Source organism: Leucoraja erinacea, chromosome 1 (genome assembly GCF_028641065.1).
Source record: "Leucoraja erinacea ecotype New England chromosome 1, Leri_hhj_1, whole genome shotgun sequence".
In the NCBI taxonomy this organism is placed as follows: domain Eukaryota; kingdom Metazoa; phylum Chordata; class Chondrichthyes; order Rajiformes; family Rajidae; genus Leucoraja; species Leucoraja erinaceus.
The window spans coordinates 138,077,938-138,098,982 of NC_073377.1; the positions used below are offsets into that span (position 1 = coordinate 138,077,938).

Sequence of the window (21,045 nt, forward strand, 5' to 3'; positions counted from 1 at the left end):
CTCCCTCTATCTCCCTTCCCGCTCCCCCACTCCTCACCTCCCCCCTATCCCAACCCCCCACTCTACCTCCTCACCTCCCCCTCTGTCCCACCAATCCCTCTATCCACCCCCCCCTCCCCACTCTCCATCCCCTCCTCCCCCCACTCTCCCCTCCCTCTCCCTCCCTACCCCCCCCTCCTCTCCCTCTATATCCTCCTGCTCCCCCCTATCTCCCCCCCCCACAATGAAAATCCCCATGTGGGATCCGGACCAAACGGGCATCGCGGGGGAGGTCTGAGTCAAATAATCGACCCCGGGGGGGGGGGGGGGGGGGGGGGGGGGGGGGGGCTGCGGCAGTGGCACTCCAACTTGGGGCCCAGACCAATCGGGCGTCGAGGGGTAGGTCGGAGCCAATCATGGAGTTTTTTTTTTCAGAGTAAAATCAATGTTAATGAAAATTTTTACATTTTAAAAAAATTTTAAATGAGATTTTGGATCCCATTGTGATGTTGAACTCAGCTGACGGGCAGGGCAAGTGCACGAAACTTGGCTATTGCACACCTCAGGCCAATGTTCAATAAGGTGGGCCAAAAATTGTAGCGCTATCGTGTACCGTTTACAGGACGAACTCACATACAAACAAACAAACAAGATGAGAGTTTTAGTAATATATATATATATATATATATATAGAAGATAGATAAACCTATAAATCTATCCAAGCCACTTACCAGTCTAAATGTTTCTTAAATGTTGCGATAGTACCTGCTTCAACTGTTTTCACCGACAGCTCATTCCATAACCCACCACTCTTTAGGTAGATAAAAGTTACCCCCCAGGTCCCTACTACATTTCCCCCCTCGCCTTAAATCTATGTCCTCGGGTTCTCGATTCCCCAACTCTGGGTAAAAGAATGTGCATTTACCTAATCTATTCTGCACATGTTTTTGTACACCTCTATAAGATCAACCCTCATCCTTCTGCGTTCCAAGGAATAAAGTCCTCGCCTGCTCAACCTCTCCCTATAGCTCAAGCCATCGAGTCCTGGAAACATCCTCTTAAATCTTCTCTGCACCTTTTCTAGCTTGGCATCTGTCCTATAACATTGTGACCGAAACGGAACTCAATACTCTAAATGTGGCCTCACCAACATCTTTTATAACTGCAGTGTGATCTACCAACTTCTATACTCAATGCTCTGTCTGATAAAGGCCAATGTGCCAAAAGCCTTTTTGACCACCCAATCTACCCGTGACACAGTTTCAAGGTAGAATGTACCTGCATTCCAAGATCACTCCGTGCTGCAACATTCCCCAGAGCCCTACCATTTATAGTGTAGGTCCTGCCCGTGTTGGACTAACTGATCAAGATCCTGCTGCAATAGCAGATGGCTCAATTGATTTAAACCAGACCAAACATCTACAGTGAAATAGATACAAAAACACTGGAGGTTCGCTATGAAATTAGCAGTTGCACTATGAGTGGGAGTTCATTACTAATTACTCTCCAAAAAGATATCACTGGAGAGCGTAGTAAATAGATCAGTGATTCCAACTTTTTCTCTTTTTTTTTTAAGCACTGTATCAGACCAGTTTTCAACCTACGTAGTGTATTTTTGCTCAGCAGTTTCATCCAGATGCTCGGTTATTTTCAATATTCATTTACTTCTTTAAAAAATCTCAAGAAAAGTCTTTGATCAATTTGAATGCAAAATTGAAATAATCAATCTTGATCATTGCAAAATTGGCAAGGCCGCTTTTGGAGTATTGTGTTTAAATTTGGACTCCCTTCTATTAGAAGGAAGCTGTTGAGCTGAAAAGAGTGCATTGAAGATTTATGAGCTTGTTACCGGGACTTGAGTGCCTGAGCTATAGGGAGAGATTGAGCAAGCTTTATTCCTTGGAGTGCAGGAGGCCAAGGGCTGATTTTATTGAGGTGTATAAAATCATGAGAGAAATTGATAAGGTGAATGCACCATGAATGTACCCTGGTCTTTCCCCCATGGTACCGGAATAAAGAACCAGAGGGCATAGGTTTAAGGTGAGAGCGAAAAGATTTAATAGGAACCCGAGGGGCAACTTTTTCATACAGGGTGGTGAGTATTTGGAATGAGCTGCCAGAGCAGGCAGGTGAGGCAGGTACAACATTTAAAATACACTAGGTCAGGTACATGGATAGGAAACGTTTAGGGGATATGGGCCAAATGTGACAACTGTATTAAATGTTGTACCCTTTATACCCTTTACGCTATGGACTACCTGATTATAATCAGGTCTAGTCTTTTTGACTGGATAGCATGCAATAAATGCTTTTTGTTATGCCTTGTTACTCGTGATAATAAACTACACTAAAAAAACTTAATTTAAGAGTTGGGCCAAAGGGCCTGTTTCCGTGCTGTATGACTCTGATAGATATAGATAGATATATATATATATATATATATATATATATATATAGACATTTATTCTGTGTTACTGTGGCTGGAAGTAGCATAATTCAATAAAATTAATTATGAAAAACATTTACTTTAATGATAAACACTGATTTTAACAAAGAAAGTAATGACATTTGTTATGAAATGCATGTGGGAATTAAATTGACCAATTTGGGAGATTAGTGTGTCACAAATGGAAGTGATCCTTCACCCCACAGAATCCAAGTCAGCCATTTACACTCAGAACTAATTTACATTAATCCCATTTTATTTCCTCCATGTAGTCATCAACTTGCTCTAGATTCTACAGCTCACCCACACAGTTTACAGTGGTTAAATATCCTTCCAACCTATACACAACCTTGGAAAGTGGGAGGAAACCAGTACATCTGGGGGAAACCCACACGGCCACAGCAAGACCATATAAACTCCTCATAGTTCTGGAGGTCAGGGTAGCACCTGGCCTGCTGGAGCCGTGAGGCAGCAGCTCGACTCTCTGCGCCACCATCCTGGATTGTGTAGGGGAAGTGCACGAGGTATCAGATCGACCAAGATATTACTGTCTGATATAACAGCGGCTGAAATGTCCATTTCTCCTCCCAATTTATGATTGGTTCACGGCAATATCTGTCATTTAAGCTTGTATCATTAATTTGGGTGGCCTAGTGGTGCAGCAGTAGTTTCTGCCTTGCAGCACTATAGGCCTGGGTCCAATCCTGACTATGGGTGCTGTCTGTATGGAGCAGGCATGTGGCGTCAAAGTGAGCAAGGTAGGCAGTGCCTACCCTGACTAAAATTATAAAAACGTAATTGTTAAATATAAATAGTAAAGATTTCCAATTAATTTACTAAATTCAGTATTTATTATGAAATGGTTATTATTTTAATAATGGATCTTAGGAAGGCATAATTCTCCCGTGCCTTTCATCTGCTGTACACGTAATATGCGTAGCTATGTTCATCTCACGTGCTGTGGACGCTTGCTTCAAGCCTTCACTTACAACGGACAATAAAGGGAGCTGAAATCCTGCTTTTGCACCGTGGACTGAACGCAAGGTGCTGCATATGCCCACAGCAGAGGAGACCAATCTGTGCATGCACGGGTTTTTAAATATTTTAAAAGTCGACTGGCTGCCTACAGGACCGATCTGCGCATGCGCGGTTTTACGATTTTTCTGCGCTTGTGCGGTTTTTATGATTTTTAAAGGTCGACTGACTGCCCAGTGCTTATACTGAGTAATTACTCACGGCACGTGCCTGGTATGGAGTTCATACGTTCTCTTTGTGACTGTACGTTTTCTCCGGGTGCTCTGGTTTCCTCCCAGACTCCAAAGATATGCAGGTTTGTAAGTTAATTGGCTTTTGTAAATCGTAATTTGTCCCTAGCATGTAGGATTGTGCTAGAGTACCGGGTGATCGCTGGTTGGCATGGATTCAGTGGGCCAAAGGGCCCGTTTCCAAAGAGTAACTCAAGCCTAATTTTTAGTATAGTCGTACCTGACGAGCCAAACAAAGGCAGAAAGTGCTGGAAACACTCAGCAGGCCAGGGACCATTTGGCGGAAAAACGCAACACGATTTTAGGTGAGAGACTTCCCATTATGTTAAAGGGATTTCAATATGTTCCTCATTATGACAAAAACTCTTCAATCTGATGACACAAAGCTGGATGGCAGTGTGAACTGTGAGGAGGATGCTATGAGAATGCAGTCTAACTTGGACAGGTTGGGGGACTGGGCAGATGCATGGCAGATGAAGTTTAATGCAGATAAATGTGAGGTTATCCACTTTGGGAGCAAAAACAGGAAGGCAGCTTACTATCTAAATGGCGTCAAGTTGGGAAAAGGGGAAGTACAACGGGATCTGGGGGTCCTTGTACATCAGTCTATGAAAGTAAGCATGCAGTTACTGCAGGCAGCGAAGAAAGTGAATGGCATGTTGGCCTTTATAACAAGAGGAATTGAATATAGGAGCAAATGGGTCCTTCTGCAGTTGTACAGAACCCTAGTGAGACCACACCTGGAGTATTGTGTGCAGTTTTGGTCCCCTAATTTGAGGAAGGACATTCTTGCTATTGAGTGAGTGCAGTGTAGGTTTACAAGGTTAATTCCTGGGATGGCGGGACTGCCATATACTGAGAGAGTGGTGCAGTTAGGCTTGTGCACTCTGGAGTTTAGAAGGATAAGAGGGGATCTCATTGAAACATATAAGATTGTTAAGGGCTTGGGCACACTAGAGGCTGGAAACATGTTCCCGATGTTGGGGGAGTCCAGAACCAGGGACCACAGTTTAAGAATAAGGAGTAAGCCATTTAGAACGGAGACGAGGAAATACTATTTCTCACAGAAAGTGGTGAGTGTGGAATTCTCTGCCTCGGAGGGCGGTGGAGGCAGGTTCTCTGGATACTTTCAAGAGAGAGCTAGATAGGGCTCTTAAAAATAACGGAGTCAGGGGATATGGGGAGAAGGCAGGAACGGGGTACTGATTGGGGATGATCAGCCATGATCACATTGAATGGCTGTGCTGGCTCGAAGGGCCAAATGGCCTACTCCTGCACCTATTGTCTATTATCTGTTTCTCTTTCTGAAAATGCTCCTGGACCTGCTGCGTGTTTCAGCATTTTCTATGTTTATCTTCGATTTCAAGCTTTTTGTCTTTTTTCATTTTCATGAAGTTGATATATAATGCGTGCGAGGTGGAAAGTTAACGAATTAACAGTAAAACACAAAGTTTCCTTCCATGTTTTTATTTCTCTCTTGCAGCAACCTATGGGATGGTCAGCTCCAACATGTACTACTACACCAAAGTCATGTCCAGTCTTTTCCTCGACACTCCACTTTCTGAAAATGAGATATTGAATTTCAGGAACATCGCCAACGTGGATGATTTTTGGAAGGTACAACTGCAGTTTAGATGCCTCAAACATTGCCAGAAAACATACTTCTATAAATAAACAAGCCTTAAATGTAGGGGAAATAATATAGAAATGTGCCTACCTTTGAGGGTGTGGTTGACACTGAGTGGTCGGACTGCAAGGAAATGGATATGTGCAGGAAGAATATAGATGACGGGTCATTTGGGCAGAAAGCAGGCAAGGGGGATTTAAACTGGATAAGCACGAGAAAATACATTTAAGGAAGTGGATTAAGGAAACAGCCAGTAAATGGGAAGATATTAACTGCTGTGGAGGAATGCAAGACACTGGAATGTATGGATTATTCAGGGATAATAAAATTATGTGGAAGTAATCATAATCATACTTTATTAGCCAAGTATGTTTTGCAACATACGAGGAATTTGATTTGCCATACAGTATTACCAATAAAAAGCAACAAGCCAAAATACATTTTAACATCAACATCCACCACAGTGACTCCTCCACATTCCTCACTGTGATGGAGAGTGAAAAAAAAGTTCAATCTCTTCCCTTCTTTGTTCTCCCGCGGTTGGGGGTCTCGAGCCTTCTGTTGACGGGACAATCTTGGCTCCTTTAGCCGGTGGTCGGGCCCTCTGCATCGGGCGATCAAGCTCCTGCATCGGGGGTGGGGGGGTGGCAGCCCTCCCGCGCCGGGTGATCGGACCCCGAGTCGGGGTTAGTCGAACCTTCTGCGTAGTTGGAGCCTCCCGACTCGGTCTCTACCCGAGACTGCGAGCTCCGCGGTGCTGAAATCCGCAGGCAAGGGATCTGCTCTGATGGTAAGTCCACGCCCCCGCGGTGGGGCTCAAAGTCAGTCCCGAGCAAGACGGCCAGCTCCATGATGTTAGGCTGCAGAGCGACCAGAGATACGATCTGGAAAACAATCGCATCTCCGGCAAGGTAAGAGATTGGAAAAAGTTTCTGCAGATGCTGGTTTAAATCGAAGGTAGACACAAAATGCTGGAGTAATCCAGCGGGACAGAGAGCATCTCTGGAGAGAAGGAATAGGTGACGTTTCGGGTTGATGCCCGTCTTCAGACTAACTTTGAGTGTCTGGGTTCCCTGTCATCCGAGACATTTAGACCATGCAGATTAATTACTTTGAACCAGCAATGATGTTGGGGCATTCAGAGTTGTCTTGTCAGTGGAGTTTGCACGTTCTCCCTGTGACCATGTGGTTTCCTCCGAGTATAAGATCATGAGCGGAATTGATAGGGTTAATACAGCATTCTGGCCGGGGTTGGCAAATCAAGAACTAGAAGACATGCATTTAGGATGAGAGAGAAAAATGTAATATGAACCTTTTTGCCCCACAGGTGAAAAAGGTTCACTTCTTAATAAACTGACAACTCACAAAACGGTTAGATAGACCAATTCAAACCACTGATTATTGGCTGATGGAAGTAGCGAGGATACACCAGCCAAGTAAGCAACATAGACACTTGACTCTCCTCGTGTCCACTTCAATGAACAGAGAATTACATGGTATTTTATATTGTTTTTTTGTCACCTATGCACATTCCAAAGATGTTAGTCATGGTCAGAGGTACAGTCAATGCACATTACCACAGGATGCGTCTGAGTTTGTCTCTTGTCAATCAGCAGTTGCATATCAAAGACATCCTATCAGTTGGACATCAATCTACTGGAGAAGGCCTGCTTGAGACGAAATATAAGTTATAACCTAGTCCAGGAATCCATAATATATCTTTTATATATTATAAAAGCATTTAACCTTCTCACAGAGTGTGCTCGGTATATGGAGTGAGCTGCCAGTGGAGGTAGTTGAGGCAGGTACTATAACTATAACAACATAAACAACAACACTTTGGACAGGTGCGTGGTGGATAGGAAAAGTTAAAGAGAGATGAATCAAATGTGGGCAAAGTGGCCCAGCTTAGATGGGGCATCTAGGTCGGCATGGACGACTTGGGTCTGCTTCTGTGCTGCATGATTCTTTGACTTTGTTTTACGTCAGTTCGAATAGTTTCCCTGAGATACAGTTTAAGTAGATTGGCGAATGTGAGGCAGAGAGGGTATGTTTATCGGGTGACAAGTTTCTGTTATAACTCTGACCCATGTAGGAAATTACAATAGGAAAATCTGCAAGTGGAATGTCACAAATGTGGTTTTAATGACATGTTACACAAAGCTAACATTTAAAAATTCCATATAATTAGGTTAAATTGAGTCGGTGACAGTCAGATTGTCTGTGAACTATTGGAAGGAATAGGCTTTCTCAGTCATGTGTATCTAGCTGACACTGTTTGAATATGATATAATTTATGTGTCTGCACTTAGAGCTTCATTCAACAGGGAAATATCTCTCAATCTAAATTATTGTCTAATTGGATTGAATGCATAAACAACGCACTTGTTTGAATCGAGAGTGTTAATTCAAGGTGTAGAAATTATAGGGTTGTTAATTTTAATGTAAACATATTTGTCTGGATTTGCAGAAGATTTTTTAATTTGAGACATGCACATACAGCACGGAAACAGGCCCTTCAGCCCACCATTCCCATTCCGATCCAAAATACCCCATCCAGGGTAGTCCCACCTGCCTGTGTTTGGCCCATGTCCCTTTTAACCTTTCTTATACATGTTCCTGCCCAAATGTCTATTAAACATTGTTTAAGTGTTGTTATAGCACCTCATTTGTTGGTAGATTTAGTATTAACTCCGATTCATGATTAACCCAGTTTGTAAATGTTTTGCATTATTCTCTTTCCAGTTCACAGAAGGTCCTTTGCTGGATGGGCTTTATTGGGACCAGTGGTACAATAATAAAACACTAGGCATGAACCAAAGCTTCATTTATCATGAAAACCTGCTTTTGGGAGTGCCTCGCATCAGGCAGTTGAAAGTAAGGAATGAGTCTTGCAAAGTGCATGAAGACCTAAGAGATGAAATCAAGGAATGCTATGACGTCTATTCAGTTGCAAATGAAGACACTGCATCGTTTGGTCTCAAGGATAAAACAGCGTATGTATCATTTCAAACTTAATTCCTACCGTGGTTCCTTAAACTTCACTGAATGTCATTTCATCAATATTTACAAATACACAGGACTAGATGTTAAAAGTCCAAAGTGCCAAATATCAATTTACTCCCGATGGTGATGGGAGCCTTCTGCACTCACCCATGCTCCTCCGATGTTGAGAAAGGCTAGGCAGACACGTCACTGGGGTTATCAAGTGGGCACCTACTTTCATCAATGTTTCACTGATTGAACCCACGACGTCTCCAGTGGGCTCAGCGGTGCATTCTGACGTCCCAGAACCACCCCCTTCTGCATCTGTCTAGTCGGTTATTTGGGAGACCAAATGGGGTCTTTCCTCTTCAGCCAGAGCCACTGGCTACTCCGTTCTGCCACCCGTGATATTTCTTTGATGGCCTGGCGTAGGGCTGGTCCGCTGATACCCAGGTCCTTCATCTGTCTTAAGGTAGATGTTGCCACGAATCCTCGACATCCAACTTTTACCGGGCAGATCTTAGCTCTCCAGCCCCGCTGTTCAGCCTCCGCTGCAAGCTCTGTATATCACAGTTTCTTTCGAAGGCTTCCTGCACAGCATCCTCCCAAGGGACTGTGAGCTCCACAAAATACACCAATAAGTCATTGTAAAGTATTTTGAAGATCTATCATTTAATAAAATGAATGTGTCAACATTAGATAACGATACTAAAACATTTATTCCTAATTTCACGCCTAATGTGCTAGAAAGTGATTTTACTATGACCATCTTTTCATAGACTTGTAGCTATACAGTACAGAAACGGGCCCTTCGACTAACACATCCTTGCTAACCTAGCTTGCCTGCGCCAGGCCCATATCCTCTCAAACCTTGATAGAAACAAGAAACTGCATATATTTTTTGCATATCTTTCATTCATTATTCTTTATCTCTCCACATCACAGTCTATATCTCTCATTTCCCTTATCCCTAACCAGTCTGAAGAAGGGACTCGACCTGAAATGTCACCCGTTTCTTCTCTCCAGAGATGCAGCCTGTCCCACTGAGTTACTCCAGCTTTTTGTGTCCATCAAGGAACTGCAGATGCTGGTTATACCAAAGATAGACACAAAGTGCTGGAGTAACTCAGCAGATCAGGCAGCATCTCCAGAGGAAAAGGATGGGTGACGTTTCAGGTCGGTAAGAAGCATCTGAAGAAGGGTCCCGACCCGAAACACCACCCATCCTTTTTCTCAGGGACCCGCTGAGTTAGTCCAGCACTTTGTGTCTATCCCTTCAAACTTCCCCTTCTATGTAGCTGTCTGGCTTTTAAATTTTGTAATTGTAGATGCTTCTACCATTGCATCTCGGAGGTCTAGGGACAATTCCTTCGTCTTCCTTCATGAAGGGAAAACCATGCTTGACTAATCTTCTGGAATATGAAGGGGAAATCATGCTTGACTAATTTTCTGGAATATTTTGAGGCTGGAACTAGGAAAATGGACAAAGGAGAGCCAGTGGATGTAGTGTACCTGGACTTTCAGAAATCATTTGATAAGGTCCCACATAGGAGATTAGTGGGCAAACTTAGGGCACATGGTATTGGGGGGTAGAGTGCTGACATGGATAGAAAATTGGATGGCAGACAGGAAACAAAGAGTAGGGATTAACGGGTCCCTTTCAAAATGGCAGGCAGTGACTAGTGGGTTACCACAAGGCTCGGTGCTGGGACCGTAGCTATTTACAATATACATCAATGATTTAGATGATGGGATTCAAAGTTACATTAGCAAATGTGGAGATGACACAAAGCTGAGTGGCAGTGTGAACTGTGAGGAGGATGCTATGAGAATGCAGGGTGACTTGGGCAGGTTGGGTGAGTGGGCAGATGCATGGCAGATTTTGTTTAATGTGGATAAATGTGAGGTTATCGACTTTGGTAGCATAAACAGGGAGGCAGATTTTTTATCTAAATGGTATCAAGTTGGGAAAAGGGGAAATACAACAGGATATGGGGGTCCTTGTTCTTCAGTCAATGAAAATAAGCATGCAGGTACAGCAGGCAGTGAAGAAAGCGAATAGCATGTTGGCCTTCATAACAAGAGGAGTTCAGTATAGAACATAGAACATAGAACATAGAAATTAGGTGCAGGAGTAGGCCATTCGGCCCTTCGAGCCTGCACCGCCATTCAATATGATCATGGCTGATCATCCAACTCAGTATCCCGTACCTGCCTTCTCTCCATACCCCCTGATCCCCTTAGCCACAAGGGCCACATCTAACTCCCTCTTAAATATAGCCAATGAACTGGCCTCAACTACCCTCTGTGGCAGTGAGTTCCAGAGATTCACCACTCTCTGTGTGAAAAAAAGTTCTTCTCATCTCGGTTTTAAAGGATTTCCCCCTTATCCTTAAGCTGTGACCCCTTTGTCCTGGACTTCCCTAACATCGGGAACAATCTTCCTGCATCTAGCCTGTCCAACCCCTTAAGAATTTTGTAAGTTTCTATAAGATCCCCTCTCAATCTCCTAAATTCTAGAGAGTATAAACCAAGTCTATCCAGTCTATCATAAGTCTATCCAGTCTATCATGACATCCCAGGAATCAGTCTGGTGAACCGTCTCTGCACTCCCTCTATGGCAATAATGTCCTTCCTCAGATTTGGAGACCAAAACTGTACGCAATACTCCAGGTGTGGTCTCACCAAGACCCTGTACAACTGCAGTAGAACCTCCCTGCTCTTATACTCAAATCCTTTCGCAATGAAAGCTAACATACCATTCGCTTTCTTTACTGCCTGCTGCACCTGCATGCCTACCTTCAATGACTGGTGTACCATGACATCCAGGTCTCGCTGCAACTCCCCCTTTCCCAATCGGCCACCATTTAGATAATAGTCTGCTTTCCCGTTTTTGCCACCAAAATGGATAACCTCACATTTATCCACATTATACTGCATCTGCCAAACATTTGCCCACTCACCCAGCCTATCCAAGTCACCTTGCAGTCTCCTAGCATCCTCCTCACAGCTAACACTGCCCCCCAGCTTCATGTCATCCGCAAACTTGGAGATATTGCATTCAATTCCCTCATCCAGATCATTAATATATATTGTAAATAGCTTGGGTCCCAGCACTGAGCCTTGCGGTACCCCACTAGTCACTGCCTGCCATTGTGAAAATGACCCATTTACTCCTACTCTTTGCTTCCTGTTTGCCAGCCAGTTCTCTATCCACATCAATACTGAACCCCCAATGCCTTGTGCTTTAAGTTTGTATACTAATCTCTTATGTGGGACCTTGTCGAAAGCCTTCTGGAAGTCCAGATACACCACATCCACTGGTTCTCCCCTATCCACGCTACTAGTTACATCCTCGAAAAATTCTATAAGATTCGTCAGACATGATTTACCTTTCGTAAATCCATGCTGAATTTGTCCAATGATTTCACCACTTTCCAAATGTGCTGCTATCCCATCTTTAATAACTGACTCTAGCAGTTTCCCCACTACCAATGTTAGACTAACTGGTCTGTAATTCCCCATTTTCTCTCTCCCTCCCTTCTTAAAAAGTGGGGTTACGTTTGCTACCCGCCAATCTTCAGGAACTACTCCAGAATCTAAAGAGTTTTGAAAGATTATTACTAATGCATCCACTATTTCTGGAGCTACTTCCTTAAGTACTCTGGGATGCAGCCTATCTGGCCCTGGGGATTTATCGGCCTTTAATCCATTCAATTTACCCAACACCACTTCCCGGCTAACCTGGATTTCACTCAATTCCTCCAACTCCTTTGACCCGCGGTTCCCTGCTATTTCCGGCAAATTATTTATGTCTTCCTTAGTGAAGACGGAACCAAAGTAGTTATTCAATTGGTCCGCCATATCCTTGTTCCCCATGATCAACTCACCTGTTTCTGACTGCAAGGGACCTACATTTGTTTTAACTAATCTCTTTCTTTTCACATATGGTGGCTTGGGTGCTTTGGCTTGAAGTTGAAAGGCACTACGTACTGCAAATGGTGGCTTGGGTGTTTTGGCTTGAAGTTGAAAGGCACTACTTACTGCAAATGGTGGCTTGGGTGCTTTGGCTTGAAGTTGAAAGGCACTACTTGCTGCAAATGGTGGCTTGGGTGCTTTGGCTTGAAGTTGAAAGGTACTACTTGCTGCAAATGGTGGCTTGGGTGCTTTGGCTTGAAGTATAGGAGCAAAGAGGTCCTTCTGCAGTTGTACAGGACCCTAGTGAGACCACACCTGGATGGCTGGCCTCGGAGCGTGGGGAGCGGTGGTGGCTCGCTGCTGCGGCCCGACCCCGGAGCGTGGAAGCTCCAGCTGCAGCTGCAGATCTGGTGGACTGTGATATCAGGAGCTCGCAGGTCCGGGTAGAGACCGCTTTCCGGAGCTCCCGCAACGCGACTTCTCCAGCCCGTGTCGCAGGGTTGGAACGACCCGGAGCAGGGCCGTACATCGCCCGGCGCGGCATTAATGGCCGCGGGACATTCCAGCGCCCGACGGGGGCTCCAACATTGTGACTTTTGGGCCTGGAGTGGGGCCGTACATCGCCCGGCGCGGCATAAAATGGCTGTGGGACTTAACATCGCCCGCCTGGGGCTTCAACATCGGGAGAAAAATGGTGCAGGGGAGAGAAAAGACTTTGCCTTCCATCACAGTGAGGAGGAGATTCACTGTGATGGATGTTTGTGTAAATTGAGTTTGTATGTCTTGTAAGAATTGTCTCTGGTTGTATGGCTGTGGAGTTTTGTTTGAGCCTCACTGAGGGCTCGTGAATTTAGAAGGATGAGAGGGCATCTTATTGAAACATAAGATTATTAAGGGTTTGGACACGCTTGATGCAGGAAACATGTTCCCGATGTTGGGGGGAGTCCAGAACCAGGGACCACAGTTTAAGAATTGGGGTAAGCCATTTAGAACGGAGATGAGGAAACACTTTTTCACACAGAGAGTTGTGGAGGCTGGTTCTCTGGATACTTTCAAGAGAGAGCTAGATGGGGCTCTTAAAGATAGCGGAGTCAGGGGTATGGGGAGAAGGCAGGAACGGGCTACTGATTGTAGATAATCAGCCATGATCACATTGAATGGCGGTGCTGGCTCGAAGGGCCGAATGGCCTACTCGTGCACCTATTGTCTAGTGTCTAATGTTGGGTGTCATAGCAAAGGGTCTGAATACTTGTGATATTTCAATTATTTATTTTTAATTACTTTGCAAAAATTTCTAAGCGCCTGTTTTCACTTCTTCATTCTGGGGTATTGTGTGTAGATTGATGATTTAAAAAAAAGAATTTAATCCATTTTAAAATAAGGCTGTAATGTAACAAAATGTGGAAAAAGTGAAGGGGTCTGAATACCTTCTGAATGCACTGTAGACTTGATGGACTGAATGGCCTAATTCTGCTCCTGTGACTTACGAACATAATTTGGGAGTATAATTGCATTGTTTTTCTCTTCAAAACAGTTGGACTTACACGAGTGAGAAAGATCTGAAAGAGATTGGCTACTGGGGGTTAGTCGCCATCTACAGTGGAGCAGGATATTACTTGGACCTGGCAAGAAATAGAGATGAAACGGCCACAAAGTTAAAGGTGCTGAAGGAGAATCTGTGGCTTGATCGAGGCACCAGGGTTGTGTTCATTGACTTCTCTGTCTACAACGCAAACATTAACTTATTTTGTGTGATCAGGTAAGATCCGGAACTATGAATGCTTCTCTACTTGTTGTCTGAGTTTGAAACTTAGCAGGAAATTATTTATTTGTCACGAAACAATGTAAATGGGTTTTTTTTCATGGAAGAAACCGTATACAGAAACTTAAAGATAGAAAGATGTATATGTAATGCTATTGCTATAAATGGAAGATCAGCAGTAGCAATTAGGTGATTCAGCTAATGACCGAGGGATTCTTCAGTCCATTAATTTAAAGCCTTTGCTTTGGAGTTTCATTGATAAAGATATAATTATCTAGTACTAAATAAATTAAAGCAATTTTAACAGACAGTTTAAAGTATACTATCGGGTTGCATCACTGCTTGGTTTTGGAATTGCTCTGCCCAAGACCACAAAACAAAAATTACAGTTGTAGATGTAGCCTAATCCATCACACAGATCAGACTCCCCGCCCTTGACTACATCTACACTTCACACTGCCTCAGTAAAGCAGCTGACATTTGGAGTAACTCAGTAGGGCAGGGAGCATCTCTGGAGGGAATGAATGGGTGACGTTTTGGGTCGAGACCCTTCTACAGATGAAGAGTCTTCAGACCCTGCTGAAGAAGGGTCTCAAACTGAAACATCACCCATTCCTTCTCTCCGTAGATGCTGTCTGTCCCGCTGAGTTACTCCAGCTTTTTGTGTCTATCTTCGGATTAATCCAATATCTGCAGTTCCTTCTTACACATAATCAAATATTTGTCCTATCCCGCTCATTCCTCCTCCTCCCTGCTCCCATCAGGCGAAACGTACAGAAGCTTGAAAGTGTGCAACACAATACTTGGGAGCAGCCCCTCTGTTACCAGGCTTATCAAAGCAGGGGGAAAAAAAGCCGTCTTGCAAAACAAATATCCCGGGAAAATAAACTGTTTCCATGTAACCTGTCCACTGTAATCAGACACCATTGTCTCGTACGAACACGCCATGGGAAGCCATAGAAATTGGCAAGCTTTTGTTTCTATTGACAGTCGAGTAACGGTACTCTATCAAGCCGTATAACATACAGCTTCCGGTGTTTTTAGCTTGCACTACCAAAAATAAACTTGCGGCTATAGGGTGATTTCACCAAAGGTCAAATGAGCGTAGATCCCCCCTCACGTGACCGAAAATTTTAACTGGAGGACATCTCTCAGTTTGGTACATGTAAGTGAATGGGGAAACACGCACTTTCCCACCCGTTAAAAACATGGAAAACGGCCGATTTTTGAGCTGAAATTTTCTGTGCTAGTCGGGGTGACCGTGAAGCACAGCGACCTAAATTTTCAGGCAAAAAAAAAGATAGAAAGTGAGGTAATTACAAGAGGGAACTGAAGGTAGAAAGCGGCGGAAGTGAACAGCTGACATTTGCCGTGGTGATTTTAAGATCCAAAATATCGGGAATTATCGCGTTTGCTCGCTGAATTTCATCAAAAGTAAGGCATTATTAACTTACTTTTGATGAAATTCAGCGAGCAAACGCGATAATTCCCGATATTTTGGATCTTAAAATCACCACGGCAAATGTCAGCTGTTCACTTCCGCCGCTTTCTACCTTCAGTTCCCTCTTGTAATTACCTCACTTTCTATCTTTTTTTTTGCCTGAAAATTTAGGTCGCTGTGCTTCACGGTCACCCCGACTAGCACAGAAAATTACAGCTAAAAAATCGGCCGTTTTCCATGTTTTTAACGGGTGGGAAAGTGCGTGTTTCCCCATTCACTTACATGTACCAAACTGAGAGATGTCCTCCAGTTAAAATTTTCGGTCACGTGAGGGGGGATCTACGCTCATTTGACCTTTGGTGAAATCACCCTATTAAAAAGATCTTTATTGTTGCAAATCCTACCGAAAAACAATTTGAGTCTGCAACTCTCTAGCCTCTTATTCCTTTTCCCTCCTTGACATAACTGTTTTTATAAGACGACTTTCCATAACACAAGCTTTCTTTGGAATGCAGAACTGAATGGGACTCTGGTGTTAAAGGAAACATGCATTCCTGACCTCCAGCATTTTCTTGACTTCCACATTTCCATGGAATCAGTACTGTGCTGTATCTGCCCGTTACCTCCCCCACCACCAAATTATGGGATGTAGATAAATGAGACTGCATTATAGGGTAATCAATGGCCACGTGTAGTCCCTCCTCCAAACAACCCACCCTAGCCATTACTGTGACGCAATCTCAAAAGAAAGGTCAAGTTGAAGTTGGGTACCTTTAATTGTGAACATTATTTTATTGTATTGTAATTTACATTAACCGTCAGAGATACAGCCTAGAAACAGGCCCTTCAGCCCACTAAGTCTGCGCCGACAAGCACTTTACACTAGCAATATCCTACACATGAGGGACAATTTACGATTTACCAAAACCAATTTGCCTACAAACATGTGCTTCTTTGGAGTGTGGGAAGAAGCCGGTGCACCCGGAGAAAAGTCATAGGGAGAATGTGCAAACTCTGTACGGACAGCATCTGTAGTCGGGATCGAATCCGGGTTTCTGGCGCTGTAAGGCAGCAACTCTACCACTGCGCCACTGTGCCGTAAATTGAAAACAATTATATTGTAATAGAAATTCGGTTTTATGTGTTCAGTTTGTAATGATTTAATATTGCCGCTTACAGAGGTGTTTCATTTCACTTTTGCAGGTTGGTGGTGGAGTTCCCTGCGACGGGAGGTGCCCTTTCTTCATGGCAATTTCAGACGGTGAAACTTATCCGCTATGTCTCATCGTTTGACTATTTCCTGGCAGCCTGTGAAATTGCTTTCTGTATTTTCATATTTTACTATATAGTCGAGGAGTTTCTGGAGATCCGTGTTCACAAGCTGCGTTACTTCAGGAGTGTCTGGAACTGTTTGGATATACTGATCATTGTGGTGCGTGGAGATTGTTTTGCTTTGTTATCTGCTTAAACCTTGAGCACAGAGGGGTTTATTGTCATATGAATGAGAATAGTTAGGTACAGGGACAATGATAAATCTTGCTTGAAGGAGCATCGTAGGCACATAGATTTGGAAAAATACACAAAAAACATATTATACAACTAAAAATGACAGTGCAGGAGTAACTCAGCGGATCAAACAGCACCTCTGGAGAACATGGATAGATTATTTTTTCTCTTTTTTTCGTGTCCATCATCAATGTTTCAAATGTTGGGCCAGGCTCTTGCACAGTGGACAGCTTTCTCGTTTGCCACCACTAGATCTTCTAGGCAGCATTGTTCACCAAGATGTGGGCATGTCAGTAGGTGTGGCATGGATTGTACGGATGTTCCACATTCACATTCTGTGTCTGCCACATCTGCATCATATTGGTCTTGCATAGGCCCATCCCTGCACCATGGATAGGTGATATTTCACCTATCCATGTTCTTCCGAGATGCTGCTTGACCTGCTGAGTTATTCAACACTTTGTGTCTTTGTTTTTTTGTAAACCAGCAGCTCCAGTTCCTTGTGTCTACAAATGATACAACTCTGTGCACAAGATCATGAGATGAATAGGTTAAGTAAGTTCACTGTGTCTTTTACCCAGATCAGGGAAATCGAGCACTAGAAGACATGGGTTTAAAGTGAAGGAAGGAAGGAAGGAAGGAACCTGAGGTCCTTTTTTTCACAGAATGGGTAGTACTTGTATGGAACAAGCTGCTGGTGGTGTTAGTTGAGGCAGGTAGTATGGCAGTGTTTAAGTCATTTAGACAAGTACATAGGATAAGTCTATTGATATATGGGCTAAGCACAGGCAGATGGGTGTGGTGCAAATGGTGTGGACAAGTTGGGCCGAAGGGCCTGTTTTCTCGCTGTATGACTATGACTCTAGTCTGGGTCAGAGAAACTGATGAGTTAAATATATAGAATAGGATCACAATATCTCTGCTTCTTCAGGCCTGTGGTGACCAATGCCCCTCATCCTTGAGGATGGTCTATAAGCATCTGCTCAGTGCATATCTCCATATTGCCTCAGTAGATGGTTCCGAGGGACCAAACTAAATTGAGGATGTGTTGAATGTTTAAAGGATTTAACATTCCAAAGATGTGCAGGTTTATAGGTTAATTGGCTTCTGTAAATTGCCCTTGGTGTGTGGGATAGAGAAGTGTACGGATGATTGCTAGTTGGCACGCACTCGGTGGGCTGAAGGGCCTGTTTACATACTATATCTCTAAACTAACCCCCTCGACTTGGATGTGCAGACTTTTTTTCCTTTTGGATATTTATCCAATGTCTATTTAAATGATATAATTGAATCTGCCTCATTGTTCCTAAAGCAGTGCGTTCCAGACCCTAACTACTCTCTTTTTGTGAATTTATTATCACCTAGTTCTTCCTTTTGAACCACCTTCATTTTCATTCTGTTCTTGGATTTTTAATCCCTCTGCAGTGGGAATATTTTATTTACTGCCTCTATCTTTCTTGATTTTAAATACCCTATCAGATTCCTGCTTAACCATCCCAGTTCTAAGGAGAACAACACTTGCTTCTCCAGTCTATCGACAGAACTAAAGACTCTCATCCTTGGAATCGTCCTTGTGAATCTCTTCTAATGCCTCTTTCCTAAAGGGTGAACCTAAACCTCCAGTTGTAATCATACCATTGTATGATAAGGGATCATCTTCTGTTTCCAGTACCTCCGTTTGCATGAGAGTGGTTCTGAGCTACCATCTACCTCAGGGGTCGGCAACCAACGGTCCACGGGCCAGATCCAGCTCGGAACCCGAAATTATCCGGCCCGCAGATGTAACACAAAACGCACACACTTATCTGAGAGTAGTTCTCACACACACACACACACAGAGCCAATTCCATATCGCAACACCTATCGACTCACTCATATGGCTGTATGGTGACCCCAAATTCCACTAATTGGTGCATGTGACAATAAATGTCTCGTGTCTCTTGTCCCACCCCCTCTTCCATCCTCCTGACCACCCGGAGTGAAAGCGCCCCCCCGATGCCGCAGCATGTATGAAACTGAAGCGGCTTCGGCCAGGTGGTGCTGGAGTGGTTTCCTCTGGAGCCCAGCGGCGGGCATCAGCGGGGTCAGTGAGCAATTCCACTCCAGCCACCCTGTTGCACTTTAGTGTAGTTTGTCGTGGGGGTAATTGTCATCCTGTTACATTTTTGTTGCGATTTAAAAAAAAAACTATAATTAATTATTTATTAACTATGGCGATTGATGTGGCCCGTCATCCGCTCACAGACATGGGTCCTGGCTCCTATGAAGAACAAGGTTGCCGACCCCTGATCTACCTCATTGGAAATCCTTGGACTATCTTAAAACCGGACTTTACTGGGCTCTATCTTGCACTAAATGTTTTTCCATTTATCCTGTACCTATACACTGTGGACGGCTTGATTGTAATCATGTGTAATCTGACTGGATGGTGAACAATAAAAAAGTTTTCATCTCGGTACACGTTGCAATAACCTAAACTGAAGCTCAATCCGGCTTGGTATATTCAGTGTGGAGTATACCCAGATCACCCTGTTTTTCGACACCATTCAGAATTATGCCATCTGGTTTATATTCTCACTTCTCTCAGCAAAATGTAGCACTTCACATTTCTCTGCCACTCCAGCAGCATGTCCATATCTCCGTTGTCTCACTATCCTCCACACAGGTCACCAAGCCATCAAGTTGTTTTGACTCATTCATCCTGCGTTTGTTTTCTGTCCCTTCCTCTATCCTCCATCTTGCACATGGCAGCGTTTCAAATAACTGTTGGAAAGGAAACACTACATTTTTGGTCCCCTCAATCTCCCCATCTCATAATTATCCTAAAATAATTGTTAATTTACCGACCAGGATAGTACTTTCATACAATCAGAAAGAATAGTGGCAATTGAGAGCCTTTTAGATGGGCATGTGGATTTGCAGCGATTGAAGGGACATGGATTATGTTCAGACAGAGGAGATTTAAGTTGGCATAATGTCTGGTATGACCATTCTGGGGCCAAAGGGCCTGATCCTGTGCTATACCATTCTACTTCTCTATGTTATAGAATAGATGAGGTTTTATTATGACTTTTGAAGTATCGTACTTATCAATTCCAGTAATTATTTGTTTTTCCTGAAGATCGACACAAAATGCTAGAGTAACTCAGTGCATCAGGTAGCTTCTCTGGAGGAAAGGAATAGGTTTCAGGTCGCAACCCTTCTTCAGACACTTTTTTTCTTATTTGTTCACGTTTCCAGCTGTCGTTGGTGGCAATCTGCATCAATATTTATTGTACAGCAATAATTGAGGAGGTACTTGGAGAAATACTGGAGAACCCGACTTCATACCCCAAGCTGGAGCCTCTGACATACTTGCACGTTCAGTTCAACAACATGGCAGCAGTGGTTGTGTTCTTTGCGTGGATTAAGGTATGTTAATATCAACATCTAGTTTGTTCATTGCTTCCTACGCCACTTTTTAAATTCTGTATTTTTCTTGCATGTATACATTGATCAATTGGGACTGAACTGGCTTTGTTAAATGGAACCTTTTGTTTTCACAGATCTTCAAATTCATTAGCTTCAATAAGACTATGATCCAGTTGTCTTCCACCATGTCTCGCTGTGCCAAAGATGTCATGGGCTTTGCCATCATGTTCTTTATCATTTTCCTGGCCTACGCTCAGCTGGCCTACCTCGTCTTTGGTACCCAGGTTGACGACTTCAGCACTTTCCACACTTGCATGTAAGTTTCACTGGGGAGGTGGGGGTGGCTCCATTCTAAACTTCACCTGTGTTTATGTGGAGGCACAAGGAGCTGCAGATTTGGACCTTAGAGTCATTAGTTCAGAGATGCAGCGTTGACACAGGTTCTTCGACCCAACAAGTCCGCGCTGACCAGCAATCACCCCGTACTCTCGCACTATCCTACACGCTAGGGACAATTTGCACCTTACAGAAGCCAATTAACCCGTAAACCTGCATGTCTTTGGAGTGTGGGAGGAAACCGGAGGAAACCCACGAAGTACAACGGGATCTAGGGGTCCTTGTTCATCAGTCTATGAAAGTAAGCATGCATGTACAGCAGGCAGTGAAGAAAGCTAATGGCATGTTGCCTTTATAACAAGAGGAGTC

At 43.7% G+C, this 21,045-nt stretch overlaps 1 protein-coding gene across 1 annotated transcript in view; it reads left to right on the forward strand.

Annotated features, from left to right (window-relative positions):
• Window positions 1–21,045, forward strand: part of pkd2 (polycystic kidney disease 2) — a 72,741-nt gene that overhangs the window by 27,159 nt on the left and 24,537 nt on the right. Inside the window, exons 3-8 of the mRNA XM_055644135.1 lie at window positions 5,174–5,307; window positions 8,063–8,313; window positions 13,755–13,979; window positions 16,627–16,855; window positions 20,170–20,340; window positions 20,475–20,656. Of these exons, the coding sequence (XP_055500110.1) occupies window positions 5,174–5,307; window positions 8,063–8,313; window positions 13,755–13,979; window positions 16,627–16,855; window positions 20,170–20,340; window positions 20,475–20,656 (1,192 nt within the window). The remainder of the gene's footprint in view (window positions 1–5,173; window positions 5,308–8,062; window positions 8,314–13,754; window positions 13,980–16,626; window positions 16,856–20,169; window positions 20,341–20,474; window positions 20,657–21,045) is intronic.